General features: G+C 37.0%; 1 protein-coding gene across 4 annotated transcripts in view; it reads right to left on the reverse strand.

The window, feature by feature from the left end:
* Positions 1-16,699, reverse strand: part of TENM1 (teneurin transmembrane protein 1) — an 831,890-nt gene that overhangs the window by 520,637 nt on the left and 294,554 nt on the right. For all 4 annotated transcript variants that reach the window (XM_055376889.1, XM_055376891.1, XM_055376888.1 and 1 more), the window contains 2 exons: positions 3,338-3,598; positions 1,657-1,713 (listed from right to left, as the gene is read on the reverse strand). In XM_055376889.1, coding sequence (XP_055232864.1) covers positions 1,657-1,713; positions 3,338-3,598 — 318 coding nt within the window. The remainder of the gene's footprint in view (positions 1-1,656; positions 1,714-3,337; positions 3,599-16,699) is intronic.

Below are 16,699 nucleotides of genomic sequence, written 5' to 3' on the forward strand. Positions count from 1 at the left end.
TCCATCTTCACTTTTATCTAACATTCACAGCAGTGAGGCTCAAATGTTCCTAAGCTGATTCATGATATCATGCCCACTGCCTCATCGATAATCTAAAATTCAGAAAGTATATGAAGACAGAAACAAAACAAAATGTCATTAACATTAATTGAGCCACAGGGATGGGCTGGCATGGAGTCTGAGGTAGCAAAACATATACATAAAAAATATTCTAAGTAGTTTTACTTTTTCAGATATAGCATATATAAACTCAAATTAATAAAATAGATGCCTTGATAAGCATGCTTTCATGAATGGATGAAGTCAATGGGAAATAAATAGCAACATTTCCACACAAACGCCAAGTTCATTCATTGGAAATAACTTGTTTCCTCAAATTAACATGCTTTTGGAAAAGCCATTTATACTCTTATCTTAACTCAAACCAACTCCTCAAGGATCTATGGAAATGCTGAAGGCAGGCCAGGCATGGTTGTCATCAATTAAAATCTGTGGAATCCACATTGGTAAAATCTTACCATAGGTGATAAATAAGAACCCAAATTATATACTCCTTATTGAAAATATTAGTAGGAGTCAAAGTAAGACATACAGAACAGAGCAGGGAAAAGTTGTTCAAGTTTACATATTGCATACACACATGATCCAAAGGAGAAAGCAAAGCATACTTGGAAAATAATCCATTGCATTCAACTAGATTGTTTCTGAATTGCTGTTTTAATACTTCCTCATATGTAAAATGGAAATAATAGAATTTGTTTCACAGAGTGGTCATAAGGATGAAATGGGATAAAGATATGAAAAGTGTGTTTGGAAATTCTGAAATGCTAATCCAATAATAATAGTGAACATTCATATTCTTCCTACATGTTAAAAGCACTGTTCTAAATCCTTATATACTAGTTTCATCCCATTTTTGAGTCACTGCCCTGTGGTGGGATGTTTGGACCCTACCACAAGGTGTTAGAGAAGGGCCCAGCACAGGCCGAGTTGTGAAGACCATTTATAAATGTTACTTTCAGTAGTATCCCTCTCCAAAGGGGCAAAACCCAATGAACACAATGAAGGCAAAAGTAAAAATATACACCAATGCCCCCTTACTAAGGAATGACACAGTGTAAATATAGGTTTAACAGAAGAGAATGAACTTTTTTTTTTTCATTTGAAAGTGGTATTTATGATTGATGACATGGATAAAGTGTGATGCTAAAGCCAAGCATGAACACCTGGAGGAAGAGACCAAGGCCAACTGCTAGGCAACATCTGAAAGTTATGACAATACCTAAACTATACTGAGTTAATTATGAGAGCCATGTAAAATATGGTAGATTTGTAGAAAGTCATGAAGCCAAATCCAACCCAACCTGATTTCAGTCTCTCCTCCCAGGTTAAATAAATGTTTTCTCATCCTACCTGGAATCCTGTTTTATCCTTCTCCCTAGCTCCCCCTTCACCTCCTCTTCACCACCAACATTTTCACATGAAATTTTCAAGAAGAAAACAAACAAATAAGCTGCCACTGTATTCTCTGACAGGTTCATTGAGCAGGCTTGTATGTTGTTTGTCAGAGAAGCAGGGTTCCATTTTGTGGGGGTAGGGTGCCAGGGATGGGGTGAAGTAAAAATAATTTGTGATCGAATATTTGAAAACACTTGCCTTGAGTAGACCCAGCTTGAGCCTCCATGTCACAACAAACAGGAGAGAATTTGAAACCTGTAACAGTAAACATTTTACTAGTTAAGCCTTGTCCAAGTCATCTGCAATTCCTCAAACTTCAACCCTTACCCTTCATCTAGTGGTGCTTAAAAAAACCCAGCTTTATTGCAATATAATTCACACATGTAATATTCATCCTTTTAAAGCATACAATTCAGTGGTTTTTAGTATTTTTGCAGAGTTGCACAACCATCACATCTATCTAAGTCTGGAATATTTTCATCACCCCAAAAGATACCTCATAACAAGGGACTTGCAAAGGTAGAATAGTAGAGCCCAGTGGGGAAACTTCTTTCATTTTAATGTTTCAACCCAGTGAATATGTCCAGAGTGAGATGAAGGAGAAGATGTCTTGCCAATATAAGAGATCACCTACCACCCCATTTCATATAATTTTGATCATTGTTTTTCCCAATTGAAAGATGAAACCCAGAAAACTGTAGTGACCAGTCAAAGGTCTCCTAACTTCTATCCTAATGCCTTTCACTTACATGAATATGCTACATATGTCAAGTATGTTCCCTTCTCATTTCCGTACGTTACTTCCTATACTCTTGGCCAAAGTCAACAATGCATACATGAACACATACATATATGAAAATAATCTAAAAAAAATCAAGACCCCAAGGATACTTGGTGATATTGTAAAGTGTTATGGTCTACTATTTAGGACGTGATATTCTAACTAGTAGGCAACCTCTAATTCCTGAGTATATGGCCAGTATCACCTTTGGGTTAAAGGAGGCAGAAGAGGACAAAACAGAAAAAACAAACTGCAGGTACAGGGCAGCTGGCTATCTCTCTGCCACCTGAAAAAGTACTAATTACCACTGCTAACAGACTAAGCCTTGTGGTCATGGTAATGGGGACTTATAAAATGTACACAAACAGAATGATGGAGAGACTAATGTGTTTAATAAGCAGTAATGTGCTTTTTATGAAAAGATTTTGTTCTCTGGTAGGAGCAAAAGAACAGAAATAAAATAAATTAACCCCTTTCCAACAAATCAAAAAGACAAAATTTTCCTTTTATAAAAGTTGCAAGAAAATCATATATGATTACAACATAATGATACTGCTGCTAGTCCTTATTGTCAAGCAAATGGATGACGTTCATTCACCTTCTGGTTTTTTAAACCATTTCAGTCCAACCTGGTTAATTTGAGTTTGTACATTCAACAGGTTAATCTGAATCCAAATAGTAAGCACATACAGAATATGCTTGCTACACAACTGTTCATCTCACTGTTCATTTATTGATATAAAGCCAAAATACATGAAATTTGGACATTCTATAATAAATTCTACTAGTATTGCCGTGGAAAATAAAGATGAAAATAAAAGGTGAGTAATAAACAAAACATGCACAATATTACGGATTACATGAGATTATTTCCCTTGGGGGCTCACCGAAAATGAAAAGTATTTTGTCTGTTATTATAAATAAATGTCTATTTGCCAGATACTTAGGTACGTGCCTTGTCCATGAGTCCCTGCTAACTTGTATTTCCATTCTGCATATTAAATGAAAGAAGGGCAGATATAGGGAAGGAGAACAAAGCAAAGGCTAAAAACTGCATTCTTTCTGTGTTTTACTTAAACAATTCAAGTAGTTTATTACCATTTTCCCCATCAGACTTCCTTTCATGGTCAGTGTCAGTCAAGGATAATGCAGAGTTGGCCCGGCTGGACAAACAGGAACTATGCTCTGATTTCATTCCCCTTATCCACATTCTTAGTGCATGGTCAGGTGAGGCAGCACCTTCTGTCTCTGTGTCCACATCAGATCCCATCTCTAGCTGGTAGCCATGCCGAGAAACGCTGTGCATGTCTGTTTGGTAGCCAGAGCACAGAGTGTGAGAGGTTTCACAGAATTCCATCTCTGAGAAGAAACAAAGTTCAGAGAAAACGTTTAGAAGTATGAAGAAATCCCCCAGAAAATTCTACTTTTTGTTCTCACTCCCCTCTCCCCCATTGGTAGTAATTATGTGTTTTTGCAAGTTAGAATTCTGGCCTTTTATTTATGGTAGCTAGGACTCTGTGCTTATTTTGCACTTCTGTAGCTTAAAATTATGCTCCTGTTGATTCTTACAAGGTTCTGGAAAAAGCGCGCCCAAAATAGTTTTATAGCTACAATTTTAGGTTTCACAAAATGTAATGAAATAACTGAGTGCAGAGGAGTATAAAGTGTAGAGAGGTGTCCTTTAAAAGATATTTCTTTTCTAGGAAGAATATATATGATCTGCAGAGTGTACCTATGCTTAAAATATTAAAATGATTTGCTTTTCTAAGTATTCCATACACATTGGATTTAAGAATAAATAATTCAATGTGAAAACTCTGAGAAAAAAGCATTAAGTTCAAATGCACTTTTCTAAAGTATTTTTCCTAAAACATGTTAATTTAAACTCTAAATCATCAGTACCTAATATCATTATTTTCCATTGATTTTAAAGGAGTTCAAGGCTGACTTTATGCTAATTATTCTATGTAATTCATTTTTTTCCAATAAATACGTACAAAAATTTAGTCATATATTGTACCTTGGCAGTGGTTCATGGATTGGATTTCTTCTCCTTTCCCCCTAGATCTTAGAGTTATAAAATTTTCAGAACCTTAAAGATGATGCAACGAATTCTTTCTTTTTATAGTTGAGGAAAATAAACTCCAGAGGATAGATGTTATTTTTTCATAGCTCACATCAGATAGCAACAGAGCCCTTTTTCCTAAAACACCCATGTAGGCATGGTTTCTGGTATACAACAACGATGCCCCATCAACTTACTGCATGAATATCAGGCATTCAGTCTTACAGTCAATTTTACATTCAATTATAGCAAGGTGTCAAAAAGGGGAAAAGATGATTTAACAATTCCTAATAAGTTAATGAAAAATGACCACATGCCAAGACATATCATCTGAAATGTCCATGTAATACTTAGATAAGGTAATCCGGAGATGTAGTACACCATATAGGATTTTCTCAGACTGACATCAGAGACAGGATATGTCATTTGGCTGGGAAGGAGCTTAACTGAGTGCATCTAATCCTTAGCACATATCAATAAAATGCAAACTCTAACATGAATTTAATTCTCTGAATACACAAAGTACCGGATTTTAGACCATACACTAGAGGAAAGCAAGCAGAATATGAATATATTTTTAAAATAACTATTTTTGGGGCATATAATTACCAAATAAGGGTTTAACAAAAAATTCTTACTGTTTACTTAATACCACTAGGTGCATAGCACTGTGCTTTGTGAAACATATAGTAGGCAAATAAAGCTACTATACTGTATTAGAAATATTCAATTAAAAATTAACTCTTTCAGGGTTATAAGTCACTGCTGAGTATGTTACCTTTTGATTTCCATGATGAATGTATTTAAGAGTAATTCCCTTTTTCTACAAAAACTTGGCTAAATTCCAAAGGAGTAGTATTCAAAAAATAGTCGTGGTTTCCACTTGTCAAACATAACATTTTATGAAACCATGCTTCTTCTTGCCATAAGGCTAAAAGTAAAAATCCATTTTGCCCAATATAAATTTTAGCAATCTAGAATATTGGGATCAGCTAATATTCATGCCTCTTAATTTCACAATGTTTCATTATCCAGTCCTACTGTGCAGTTGTTGCTACAGCAACCTGGTAATAAACCTTTCAGCTTGAAGCTGCAAGAAATGAATTTTATATAGGTCTGTAACAACTTACTTCACTCCCCTAGAACAGTGGCTCTCAAACTTGTCTGCTTCAGAATCACCTAGAAGGCTTGTTAAAACATAGATTGCTGCACCCCACTCCCATCCGTGCCTTCCAATTTAAGTTTCTGATTCAGCAGGTGTGGAGTAGGGCCAAAGAATCTGCATTTCGAATGACTTCCCTGGTGAGACCCATGCTGTTGGTCCAGGGATCATACTTTGAAATCGACTGCCCTAGAGATTTACTTGAAGTGGATGGGATCCAGGGAATGGATAGTAGTGAGGGTGCAAACTTATCATGGCATTACCACAGATTTTGCTGCATCATCTCTAATTCTGTTTAAAGATACAAGAAAGGAAGTTTTTGCTCTGAATTGCTGTGACGTGTCTCCATTTATTTTCCCTGGATTCAGGGCACTAATTAGAAAATTTACTTCCAAGAGCACAGACTTGCATTTAGTTTCACTCATACAACGGCATATGAGATGTGGCTTTCCAAAGATTTTAATATGAGCATCTGAGTCACGGCATCCGTTGGAAAAGGTTGAGCAAATAAAAATAAATGTAGGTCCAATTTGTCATTCCAGATTAATAAAACACCAGATAAAGTTTTTTAAAAAGCACTGACAGATGTAAGCAGATTTCTTTTTTATTAAAGAGATATTTTTCCCATTCAAAAGGAAATTAGAACATGGATTTGCTCCCTTCTAAGAAAATGCTGTGTAATCTGATTAAAAATTACATAGAATAAACAATTTATTTTCTATTGTAACTATATCCTGCTTTGACTACAAAGACTAACTCATAAATTCTCTAATTAAATACAGTCAGATAAAAGTACACTTTCTTGTCAATCTATAATTAGAAAAAGTAACAATCCAAATTAGCTATCAGTTGCTCTTCTTTTTTAAGTGGTAAAGCATAAAAAAAGGAAAGAGAAAAAGTTTCAGTTACTTATAGTAACCGATGTTTATTGAAATGCCTCATTTCTTTTTCTTGAAATCAATGTCACCATTGTAAAATATTTTCCTAAATACACAAACGTCTTGGTGGTGCTCAAAATTCCCAAAAGATGCATTATCTGTAAAGCACTTACAATGCACCACAAGTAGTTGTTTTCTAGCCTTGTACATATAACCTTGTTACCTAAAGTACTACATATTCTCTAGAGAAGATAAAGTTCAGCAGCGTGATCAGGGCTCACTGCAGCCCTGACTTCTGGGCTCAGGTGATTCTCCCACCTCTGCCTCCTGAGTAGCTGGGATTACAGGCACATGCCATCACACCTGGCTAATTTTTCATATTTTTTATAGAGATAGGGTTTCTTCATGTTGCCCAGGTTGGTCTCGAACTCCTGGACTCAAGCGATCTTCCTGCCTCGGCCTTTCAAAATGCTGGGATTACAGGTGTGAGCCACCACACCTAGTCTGTACCACATTTTCTTTATCCAGTCTGTCATTGATGGGCATTTAGGTTGATTCCATGTCTTTGCTATTATGAATAGTGCTGCAATGAACATCTGAGTGCATACGTCTTTATGGTAGAATGATTTATATTCCTCTGAGTATATAACCAGTAACGGGATTGCTGGGTCGAATGGTAGTTCTGCTTCTAGCTCTTTAAGGTATTGCCCTACTGCTTTCCGCAATGGTTGAAATTCAATTTTTTAAGTGGGCAAAAAGTTTAAAGAGACACTTCACAACAAAAAATAGAGGTGGCCAATAAGCAAATGAAAAGATGCTCAACATCACTGTTACCAGGAAAATGCAAACTAAAGCCACAATGAGATACCACTACATACCCACTACTATGGCTAAAAAAAATTCTGCCCACAAGAAGTGTTGAGAAAGAATGTGGAGCAATTGCAATTCTCATACACTGGTGGTGAGAAAGTAAAACTGTGCAACCACATAAGAAAAAAGTGTGGCAGTTTTCTGAAAAGTTAAAGCCATACTTACCAAAAGAGCAATTGGACTCTTGGACATTTATCACAAAGAAATGAAAACTTCTGTCCAAAACTATACAAAGTTGTTCATACCAGCTTTATTCAAAAATAGCTAAAAAGTACAAATGTCCCAAGTATCTATGAACACATGAATGGATAATCCACCTGTGGTATATTTACACAATGGAATATTACTCAGTCCTAAAAAGGAATGAGCTATTGATGCATAACAATGTTATGGACTTCAAAATGACTCTGCTAAGTGAAAGAAGACAGACAAAAATCTACATATGGTATGCTTCCATTTATATAAAATTCTAGAAAATTCAGACTAATCTACTGTGACATAAAGCCAATACGTGGTTGCCTGGGGAAAAGGGTGGAGGGAGAGATGGATAACAAGGACACAAAAAAACTTTGGGGTGATCTAAATGTCCGTTATCTTGATTGTGGCGATAGTTTCACAGGTGTATACATGCCAAAGTTTATCATATTGCACACCTTAAGTATATGTAGTAAGTGTAGTTTATTATACTTCAATTATACCCCTACAAAGATTTTTAGTTGATTGTACACCACCAGATATTAAAACAACAAGGAGACTTTTGAATCAATTTTCACAGCTAGAAGGAGGTCTTGCTCGTTTCTCTCTAGTGGAATAAAGTAAATGTAACACGAACAAAAAGGTAGTCAAAATGTCATCTTGCTTATATCTAAGCCAAGAGGCCATTAAGACTAACTGATGCATGATTTATTTTTTCTTTCTTTCTTCTTCTTCTTTTTTTTTTTTTTTGAGATGGAGTTTTGCTCTTGTTGTTCAGGCTGGAGCACAATGGTGTGGTCTCGGCTCACTGCAACCTCCACTTCCCGGGTTCAAGTGATTCTCCTGCCTCACCCTCCCAAGTAGCTGGGATTACAGGTGCCCGCCACCATGCCCAACTAATTTTTGTATTTTTAGTAGAGACGGGGTTTCACCATGTTGGCCAGGCTGGTCTCGAACTCCTGACCTCAGGCGATCCATCTGCTTCAGCCTCCCAAAGTACTGGGATTACAGGCATGAGCCACTATGCCCAACTGATGCATGATTTCTCAGTGATCTTCTAGGGTGTACTTTTGTCCTAGACACATAAGAGTTGAACATCAAATTTAGGAGGGAAACTAAGGATGAAACTCATCACTGCTAAGCTTTCAGCAGCTAGGGAAACATTTATGGTTCAGGATCATGAGATTGAGTAGAGCTGGTCTGTCACATAGGATCACCTTAGACATCTACTAATGCTAACAAATTAATAATTTTTTTTTAAATGCTATGAAGCACTGAAAAAAAAATAAATGACTCTACTTTCTGAATCTAGGGGTTGATCATCAGGTGTTCAGCCTAAAGAAGCCATTTATCAAAACTTGAGAAGGAAAGTTATAGCTATCTGTATCAGTGTTTTTCTAGAAATGCCATTTCTGTGTTTTGTTTTGTTTTGTTTGTTTGAGACAGGGTTTCACTCTGTCACCCAGGCTGGAGTGCAGTGGCACGATCTTGGCTCACTGCAGCCTCGACCTCCCAGGTTCAGGTGATCCTCCTCCCACCTCAGCCTCTTGAGTAGCTGGGACTACAGGCGTGCACCACCACACACAGATAATTTTAAAATTATTTGTAGAGAAGAGCTCCCCCCAGTGTTGCCCAGGCTGGTCTTGAACTCCTGGACTCAAGCATTACAAGTGTTAGCCACCATACCCGGCCAATTTCTGTGTTTCTGATAAGCTCAAGACTATTTTTCTAAAATTCTACCTCCCCATGCTTCCTCTAAAAAGTGAGCTTTAAGGCATTATGCTCCAAATAAGTAATTGGAAGTCAAGAAGTGTGATTAATTTTAACCATGACCTGAGAAATTTGGGATATAACTTTTAAAGAGTATAGTCCATTTCCAAAATAAAGGAGAGGGGGGAGGGGATAGAATTATTAGTTTAATTACTGTGACTCATAACAACCCTTATAGATTACATGCAGAAGCAAGTGTTATTAATTATCCATTTGGTTTTTGGATAAGTCACTTAACATTTTGGGGGCCACAGTTTTCTCATTTGTAAGATGTATGGATCCAACTAGAAATAAATCTCTAGGTAACTACCTTGTTCCAAAATTCTATAATTATAACCCGAACCTGTTATCCAACATATGTAATGGTCAATGTGTTCAAATGGGAAAAGAGTTAATAGTTTTATGAATCAAGGAGCCATTTATACTTCTTTGTGAAGGATATAGTACATATTAGTTAAATAAGATCTTGCGCCATAATTATAATTCCTGCTGTATTAAAGTATTGATACAGCCTATGTACCTACTATGAATTGCAAGATTATTGATAGAGACACAGAGTATCTACAACTTAAAATGCAAAAAGCAACTGAGTAAATTGTTACTCATCAAATATAAAAGTATCCATTTACAACACGGCTATTGGAAACATAATGAGTAAAATTCACACAATTAAAAATATTACTGACCCACTAATAATTCATTACTGGCTCCAGGGAAAAATGCAATGGATTATTACAATCTTAAGCAAGAAATACAGAGACAAAGAAGTAAGTAACACCAGATAAGAGGCAAATAATTTTCACTACTGGGTACCATTTTCTATTTCTCAGTTTGAGGGCTTTAAAAAGAAAACGGTATCAAATTGTCAACCAAATCAGTTCAAGTAAATTTACTTAAACACAGCTTCACTGAACACCCACTCAATTTAAAGTAAAGAAATCAAAACAAAGTAGTCTCCTCTGATTTCTCTTAGTCTTAGAAAATTAGTTCAATTTAATTTCCTCCTTTCTTCATGAAAATGTTTTATCAAATGTACAGTGCTATACTAGGCAGTGAGCAGAGTGAGTTAACAGGACCTTGTCATGTCCTTTGGGAAGTTCCACACAGAGCCTTTTTAAGCCCCTAATGATAACAAGGTAATAAAGGCACATTGTCCAAACCTGACTTTTATTTTTCTGCTGAGGGCTCATCAGCTTTTTCTGGGGCACAGGAGTGAGAGATGGAATGCTCCCATGTGCAAGACTGGAGCCTGTGGTTATAAGAGGACTTAAATAAAATAACTAAGCTTCCTGGAGCCTAATCTCCCCTTGACGGTTCCAAATGCACCCATTATCTCGGCACTCAGGACCTACTAATTATGCCTTATTTAATTTTCAAGATTTCTCCATCTGTCAGTATACGGAAAAGCATGGCAACAAATCTGGGCAGAGTTAAAAGCCTGAAGTAGAAACATTCATGCTTTGTGACCAATATTGGCTAACTGGAGACATCCCAGAATGCAGTTAAAAGGCTATGTTAATATCAAAAAAAGGATGCTCTCAGGAGTACAATGAATTGAAAATCTGTAAAAATGGCTCAAATCAGAGGACACAGAATTGTAGCAGGACTCAAAAGGAAAGAAGACGAGGCAGAAACCTGGAAGAAATCAAAACAACGCCAATCATATTTAGAGAGAGATTAAAATATCCTTCAGCAATCTAAGAAGAGGAAGAAAATTTGATGTGGGAATAAGCAAATGCTAACTATTTCCTTAAACTAATTTTCACCTTAGTGAACGGCTCCATTTAGACTGTATTCACATAAGATGGGAGCACTTGTTTTGAAGCTAACTCAGCAGTTACCACTACAATGACAAAAACTGGATGCTTGCTCTACAGTATTTGTAATAACAGTCTGGAAAAAGAATCAGGGACTAGAAAAGATGGTGGGAGGTCCTGGACTTCAACAGAAATTTAGATCAATGAGAACCTGTGCATGTTCCCTTTATTTCAACATTTTGAATGAGACAGAGACTTCCTGGCCTAAATGAGAAATTTTCAGGGCTACTGAACACTGAAAATGCATGGTGCTCAATGGCCCTAAAAATTTCTCATTTCTTACATGTGCTGGCCCAATTTTCTGGCTGTTCATAACTCGTTGGAACCTGAATCCTTATTGCCCATTGTGGTCTTCCAGGTATACTTGTGTATTTCCATTATGTTCACTAAGTATGTGCAGCTTTTTGGTCAATGGGGGTGTGTGTGCGTGCGTGCGTGTGTGTGTCTGAAATTTTAAACTACATCAATCTGCTGCACAATTCTATCTAGAGAAGTGAGATCAATGAGCTAGAGTTAAATAACCATTAAAAACACTTGCGAGTGCTTCAAATACATACTCATAGAGGCAAGCAATATTATTTCTGTAACATTCTATACTTCTCTGTAAGCATTTACTTTGTGATGAATGAGTAAAGATGCCAAGATAGAATGGTACAACAGAGTCAGCGTCCATCATCAACTACAGAATAAATTACATTCTAAGGTTGTATTGCCATCCCCTCAGACCTTAGAATACTTCTAGGCAAAGAGTGACCCTAAACACCAAAGTTTAAAAATTAATAGTTAAGATGGAACCACTCTTGAAAGGGTTAACAACTTGAACCCAATTCTGACACATTTGAGGTGGTTTAGCTTAACATAAAACAATGCCTACCAATGCAAATTGAAAAATTGTTATTTTGGTAAATTAGCTGTCTGTTTCAAATAACAGATGTTCCACAAATTTGGCAAGAGGAGAAAGAGAACAGCCCACTGGCTGTGAATTCAGGAAAATACAATTTATAATATTAGACTAATGGAGAACAAGTACTCAGTATCATCTTCTGACTGAAATAGTCACACAAAGGAAGCTTTCTTCACTATACTTTTTGGCATAATGAATTGGGAAATAATTGCCTGTTAAAATTCTTCAGAAATGTACTCTAGGGTGTAGAACTGGGGAAATTTTACTGAAACTAGTCACAAAGCCTTGGTAAAAGACCACCTTTAAGCTGGCTTGAATAGAAACTTCTTTTGTCATTCTCATCAACCAGTTTCATGCCATATCCCAGATAGAATTTATCATCTCAGTAAGTTTGTAGAATGCCCTGGAGTGGGTATGTAGCTCTTCTGACAGCCTGTTTTCAGGAACTCAGAGGATGTTACTAAAAAAATAAGTCAGGGATAGAAAAAAGAAATTCTGGCTGGATGTGGGTGGCTCTTGACTATAATCCCACCACTTTGGGAAGCCAAGGTGGGAGGATTGCTTGAGCCAGGAGTTTGAAACCAGGCTGAGCAAAAAAGTGAGACTCTGTCTCAATAAAAAAAAAAAATTAGCCAGGTGTGGTGGCATGTGCTTGTAGTCCCAGCTACTTGAGAGACTGGGAGGATCACTTGAGCCCCTGAGTTTGAGGCTGCACCACTGTTACTCAAGCCTAGGTGACAGCGTGAGACCTCATCATAAATAAATAAATAAATGAATGAATGAATGAATGAATGAATAAATTTTCCAAGTTGGGAAAGATTGAGAAAATAACTTTTTGGACACTCATCAGGAACTTGCAAATTTGAATTCCATTCAGAGGAAAACATTAAATTCTGGAGAAGACTTCCACTTGCAAACAAGATGCAGTGACAGCAACCAAATTTATTCTCCTGCCTTAAATTACAACAACGAAAGCCACACAAAATGCATGAAACAACAGTTTTCAGGCATTGGACAACAGATAATGAAGGACAACAATCCCTGAGATATGAGAAACAAATTAGGTAAACCCTGTAAGAGTTTCCAGGCCTCAGGACAAGGAGGGGTATCACAGGTAGAGCCTGGTAGTCTCTTTGACTTGAGAAGACTAAGCTGGTAGTGCGGGAAGGCCAAGATAGCTAGAGTTTGCAGTACGGAGTACCAGAGAGAAGAGAACTGCACAGAAAAAGAATTCCATAGATCTTCAGAGGGTCCCCCCTGCATATTCACCTGCACTCTGGACAGCACATGCGTGCAAGAAAACCGTCTGAGAATGGAGAAAGAGCCATCAGAAAGGAATAAAAGAAACAACTTCTGAATCTGAAACAGGGCTGGAAATAGTCACTGTTTCCAACATCCACAGTGGAAAACCTCATAATTCATGGGCATTGAATAGAATACTCAAAACAGATTTTGAATTCATAGATAGATGTTCCTCGACTTACAATGGGGTAACATTCTGATAAACCCATTGTAACCTGAAAATATTGTAAGTCAAAAATGCCTTTAATACACCTAATCCACTGAACATCATAACTTAGTCTAGCCTACCTTAAATGTGCTCAGAACACTTACATTAGCTTACAGATGAGCAAAAGCATCTAACACAAAGGCTATCTTTATAATAAAGTGCTGACTATCTCATGTAATTTATAGAATGCTATACCAAAAATGAAAAACAGAATGGTTGTATGGGTACTCAAAGTATTTTTTCTGCTGAATGTGTATTGCTTTTAAACCTTCATAAAGTAAAAAAAAAATTAAGCTGAATCATTATAAGTTGAACCATTGTAAGTTGGGGACTGTCTGTATATGTTTGCGTATAAAGCTTTGTTCTAGTGTGTGCTTAAATTACTTGGCAACATTTTTATCGTTTTGGGTCTTGCTATTAAGCTTTGTTAGGTGGGTGCAGAGCAATGTTGGCCCTAGATATCTTCATGTCTTATAAAGTTATATGTACACTTACCATATGATCTAACTATTCCAACCCTCAATATTTACCAAAGATAAATAAATAAAATCACATGTCCTTACAAAGATTTGTACACAAATGCTCATAGAAGCTTTATTTGTAAGAGCCAAAAGCTGGAAATAAAGAACATCAATAGGCAAATGAATGCAAACTGTGTTACATCCATACAATGGAATACTACTGAGACATAAAAAGGAATGAACTATTAATATAAATAATATAACGACATAAACAAATATCAAGATAATTATGCTGAGTTAAAGAGGCCAAATAAAAAGTCTACATACTGTGTGCTTCCAGGTATGTAAGTATCCAGAAAATGCAAACTAATATATAGTGAGGGAAAGCAGATCAGCAGTTGCCTGGACTGGGGTGTGTGGGGAGTGGAGGATATAGGCATTATAAAGCAGTGAAAGGAAACTTTTAGGGGTGGTAGGTAGGTTCACCGTGATGATTGTGGTGATGTTCTCATGGATATATACATATGTAAAATTTACCAACTCGTATACTCTATATATAGTTTATTGTATGTCAATTTTACCTCAATAAAGATGTTTCTAGAAAATACAGGGGGAAGACAAGAATGTACCCTGCTTGCCTAATTTAAATGTCCAAGAAGAACACTGGGAGCAATGAAACAAAGCAGCAAGGTTGATAAAACAGAAAAACCAATCTGTGTTCACACACTGTCATCAATGAGGGAAATGGACAGATCAATTTCTCTCAACTTGTCTGCCATTTTACTTTTACTCCAGGGGAATCCGAAGGGCTTAAATTCTGGATACCGAAATCCTGAATGGCTAGATTGGCACAGACTAATGCAAACGTGACCAACAAATGAGGTTTATTCCTAATCTGGCAGGAAAGATTCGTGGGCCAATCTGGGCTCAATGATAAAGTACCATGACAGATTAGGTAGACTCAATGATATCGGTGACACATTTGCCATTTCCACCTTAACAGTCTAGTTGCCTTTGTTTTGTCCCATAGCTACAAATTTCTCTCATAATCCTGGCTATTCATTCTGGTTGAATGCATGTCATTTGTTTCCAAGAACTAGATGAGAGGATATGGTTAACTCAGTGCAAATGAAGCCCTACTATTTAAAAAACCCTCAAAATCTACTTCTCAACAATAAGAGGTTGATAATGTATCCTTTGTTTACCATTAATTTCTACAAAGACTCTTTAGTGGCATAGTATATATAGTCAATGGCAGAATGGGTTATTATATGCAAACACTAACATAGTAGTCATATACTCTTATAATCAGGGTCAGTCAACCTCATTCTGAAGTATAGTAGACCTGAACCAACACAATTATTTTTGAGAGTGGTATTTACATTACAGTCCTATCATTACGAACTTTTATTTAGAAAGAAAGGCCATTCTCTATTAGCTGTGGAAGTTGGAAAACTAACTTATCTCAGTTATCAGAAAATTCACTTGCAACTGACTAAGCACAAGATTTTTAATTTAACCACTTCTAGGTAGTTCTGATTTCAAAGCACGCATTCCCTAGTCCTGGGGCAGAAATGAATGGAGGTCAAGCTACCAAAAAGCATGCAGTTTTACATATCAAAAAAAGAAGAAAGTAAATCCAAACATGAATTTAGCATCTTGTTTTTTTAATTTTATTTTACTTTACGTTCATGTGCTGAATGTACAGGTTTGTTACATAGGTATACATGTGCCATGGTGGTTTGCTGCACCTATCAACCCGTCACCTAGGTTTTAAGCCCTGCATGCATTAGGTATTTGTCCTAATGCTCTCCCTCCTCTAGCCCCCTACCTCCTGACAGGCCCCAGTGTATGACGTTCCCCTCCCTGTGTCCATGTGTTCTCATTGTTCAACTCCCACTTATGAGTGAGAACACACAGTGTTTGGTTTTCTGTTCCTGTGTTAGTTTGCCAAGGATGATGGTTTCCAGCCTCATCCATGTCCCTGCAAAGGACATGAACTCATCCTTTTTTATGGCTACATAGTATTCCATGATATATATGTACCACATTTTCGTTATCCAGTCTATCATTGATGGGCATTTGGGTTGGTTCCAAGTCTTTCCTATTGTACATAGTGTTGCAATAAACATACGTGTGCATATTCTCAGAACTTAAAGTAAATTTTTTTAAAAAAGAAGATGCTAAATTAATGTTTGGATTTACTTTCTTCTTCCTCTTTTTTAATATGTAAAACTGCATGTTCCTTGGTAGCTTAACCTCCATGAATTTAGCATTTTCTATGTACCAAGCCCTGAAACATATATTATTTCATTTAATCCTCAGAGTAGCCCTGAGAGAAAGGTTGTTATTATTCCAATTTTTTTTTTTTTTAGATGGAGTCTCGCTCTTGTCTCCCAGGCTGGAGTGCAGTGACGCGATCTTGGCTCACTGCAAACTCCACCTCCCGGGTTCAAGTGAGTCTCCTGCCTCAGGCTCCTGAGTAGCTGAGATTACAGGCACCCGCCACCATGCTTGGCTAATTTTTGTACTTTTAGTAGAGACGGGGTTTCGCCATATTGGCCAGGCTGGTCTCGAAGTCCTGACCTCAGGTGATATGCCCGCCTCGGCCTCCCAAAGTGCTGGGATTACAGGCGTGAGCCGCTGTGCCCAGCTTATTAGTCCTGTTTTTCAAATAAAGCAACCAACATTCAATGACAGATTAAATAAATTGTCCAAAGTCACACAGATACCAACTGGCAATGCTAACTTGGAACCATTTTAACACCATCCTAATGACCTCATGCAGCATATTATAAGCAGCACATTCAAATTCACAGCTTAGTTCT

The sequence above is a fragment of the Gorilla gorilla genome, chromosome X (assembly GCF_029281585.2).
Source record: "Gorilla gorilla gorilla isolate KB3781 chromosome X, NHGRI_mGorGor1-v2.1_pri, whole genome shotgun sequence".
NCBI lineage: Eukaryota > Metazoa > Chordata > Mammalia > Primates > Hominidae > Gorilla > Gorilla gorilla.